Here is a 3215-nt window from a genome sequence, read left to right on the forward strand (position 1 = left end):
ACAGCGCCCAGAAATCCTCCGCCAGAACCACGACGCTCCCACCGCCGGACATCTCGGGATCGCAAAGACAATAGCGCGCATCGCCCGAATATACTACTGGCCCGGCATGTTCCGGGAAATCGCGAACTACGTCCGAAATTGCCCCCGGTGCCTAGGACACAAAGTCGCGCAAACCCGACCGGCGGGAACGCTGCACGCCACCGCCGTCACTCGCCCATGGCAGCAAGTCACGCTCGACTTAATCGGACCGCTGCCCCGATCGAAACAGGGCCACACGTGGCTCCTGACGATGCAGGACCGCTTCTCTAAATGGCTAGAGATGCGGCCCCTGCGCCGCGCCACCGCTTCTGCCGTAACCACGCACATCGCCGAAGCGATTTTATTCCGCCACGGTTGCCCCGACACGATATTGTCGGATAACGGCACGCAACTCCGGTCCGGAAAACTCGAAAAAATGCTCGCCGCCCATAACGTTCGACATGTATACACGCCGGTCCACGCGCCGCATTGCAATCCGGTCGAGCGAACAAACCGGGTAAAACGATGATATCGCAGTATGTCGACCGAAATCACCGTAATTGGGATGAGCGCATCCCCGAATTGCAATTCGCCTATAATACGGCCCACCACGAAGCCACGGGCTATACCCCCGCATACCTCGTCTTCGGCCGCGAACCGACCTCCCCACTCAATCGGGAGGCCGCCCCGAATACCGCAGCCGCCCCGCCAAACGAGACGCGACGTCACCTCGAGGAAGTCTACGAGCTTGTACGGATACATTTGGCGCGCGCTTTCCAGCGGCAGGAAAAGTATTACAACCTACGACGCCGTCAATGGGCACCGAAAGTCGGGGAGTGGGTGTGGAAACGCGAATACCCACTCTCCAACAAAGCCGCCGCGTTTAACGCGAAGATCGCGCCAAAGTTCCGCGGGCCCCTCGAGGTGCGCCGGATAATATCGCCGGTAATCGTCGACCTACGCGACCGAAGCGGCAAGTGGAGCCGCCACATACACGTGCAGGATTTAAAACCCGCGCCCGCCGCCCCCCCGCCAGCCGACAACGAGGAAAACAGCGACATCGACCCCCAGGAGAATAGCGATACCGAGGACGACGGTAACAACAATAACGAAACAAAACCGGAGGACGACGACGACACCGAAACATAAGAAACATTGCCCCACTCCCGAAACAGGCAACAATTACCGGCAATGAATACCGATACCGAAAAAGAGAGCTCACAGACGAGCCATGGAGACCGATCCGAGCAAGTCGAGCATCGAGAGCGATATTCTCGCCGAGATAGACAAGATCCTGGCAGAGCCGGTGGAATACGACCCGGCCTGCCCAGGATTCGGCACCACCTGGACGAAACTCTTCGCCCCGGGCACTGCCGCCGCCGCCGCCGCCATCGCCGCCGTCGCCAAGCCCACAACCGCACCGCCGTCACGCAAAAACGTGCCGACGGTCGGCTGCGCGGTACAACGATCGGACGAGCAGCAACGACGGAAGCTGGAGTGGCTCACTACCCCGCCACCACCACTGACCCGGAAGAAGCCACGGGCCGCGACGCCCACGATTACCAGCGTCGAGAAGACCAACCTCCGGCTTACCATCCTACCGGAGCGGCCAACGATCTCGCCGAGCGTTCCACCGGCACCGCTGCCAGAGCCAGCCACAACGCGACCCGACCAACCGGCGCCTCCGCCGCCACGACCAGCACCGGCCGACATACGACCCCTGCGGGCAGAAGGGTCTCGACCGCCACCTCCGATCCCGGTGGAAGTGGAACCCGGACATACCATCTGGGTACCCCACTTCCACGCCCACGTATCGCGCCAGCACAAGATGCGATCCAGGGGGAAACGCTGGCACATACGTTTCAATGCGACCGGCTCCGTCCGAACCATCCGCGAGATAAAGCCGAAGCCGTAGAGCGCCAAATTCGCGCTTTTTCAAGGAAGGGGGTGATGTAACGATGCACCCCCAAATATGCATCGTTCCGGCATAACACCCCGCCGAGACCGCCCAGCCGACCATCCGCCGGGCGAGGAACGGGCACGGTGTGCCCACCGTATTTTAAAGCATTCATCGTAGCGTTAGGAAGCCCGCGAACGGACTTGCCGCGGCAACCGCCTCGACGCGCCGAGCGGTGCCGACCGCGACCGAAGACCGCCGAACGCGATCGCGGCGTCGGGACGCCGTATTTTCCGACCGTTCCGCCGCACCATCCCGGCGCTCGCGATCGCCGTCGCTACCCCCGCCACTGCGGAACGCCGCCGCGCGGGTATAAAAGACGAGCGTTTTTAACGCTAAAGGCGATTTCCCGATCAACGCTCCGACCGACCGCACCGATCCTGAATTCCCGCATCTCTCTAGCAAGTCAGAACGAGGGTAGAGCGCCTCCGGCATTCTCTGTCTTCGCCGAGCGATTCTCGCAAGACGACAAGCTTTCTTCCGCACCGCGCCCGCACGTCAGAACGAGGGTAGAGCGCATCCGGCCTTCTCTGTCTTCGCCGAGTGATTCTCGATCGACGGCCGGCTTCCTTCCACCGCGCACCCGCTAGTCCGAACGAAGGTAGAGCGCCCCCGGCATTCTCTGTCTTCGCCGAGTGATTCTCGTCAGACGACCGGCGCTCCTACACCACGCGCCCGCTAGTCAGGACGAAGGTAGAGAGCCTCTGGCGTACTCTATCTTCACCGAGCGCTTCTCGGTACCCGACCGGCGTCCCCGCGCACGAAGTATCCGCACGGGAGCAGAGCGCTTCTCTGCCTCCACCGAGCGCTTCTCACCGGATACGCCCGCCACCGAACGCACCGAATTGCAGCGATCTTGCCGCCGTATCCGCGCCCGTGCGCCCCGCGCCTGGCCTCGCGCCACCCGTCACACGCCGATCGCCCGTCACGATCGCCACCCGCGTGCATTTCCGCGCGCACCGCGTGCGCCCCGACTCTGCGTCCTGCGCTGACCGCGCCGTCGTGCATACCGCGACTGTTACACTGTGTACTCCATCCGCTGTAAATATCGCGACCGTCCATTATACAATAAACTCTGTCACGTTAATTGCTAACCACGATACACTTCATTTTGCCGAACCTCACCGCGCGTCCGTTCCTCCGCACCTCCTTCGAACCCAGCCCAGCCGCGAGCTAGATCCGCGTTTCGAACGAAGGTTGTTTTAGTTGAAAGAGTAATTGAGTACTACTAAAACAATGT

At 61.6% G+C, this 3215-nt stretch overlaps 1 protein-coding gene across 1 annotated transcript; it reads left to right on the forward strand.

Annotated features, from left to right (window-relative positions):
- The first annotated feature begins 543 nt into the window (after positions 1-543).
- LOC139781395 (uncharacterized) lies at positions 544-1167 on the forward strand. The gene has a single exon (XM_071720251.1). The coding sequence runs from the start codon at positions 544-546 to the stop codon at positions 1165-1167; it is 624 nt and encodes a 207-aa protein (XP_071576352.1).
- Positions 1168-3215: the final 2048 nt, after the last annotated feature.

The sequence above is a fragment of the Temnothorax nylanderi genome, unplaced genomic scaffold, assembly GCF_030848795.1.
Source record: "Temnothorax nylanderi isolate EJ_2023f unplaced genomic scaffold, tnyl_v1.0 TNYL_tig0334_pilon, whole genome shotgun sequence".
NCBI classification, from domain to species: Eukaryota; Metazoa; Arthropoda; class Insecta; order Hymenoptera; family Formicidae; genus Temnothorax; species Temnothorax nylanderi.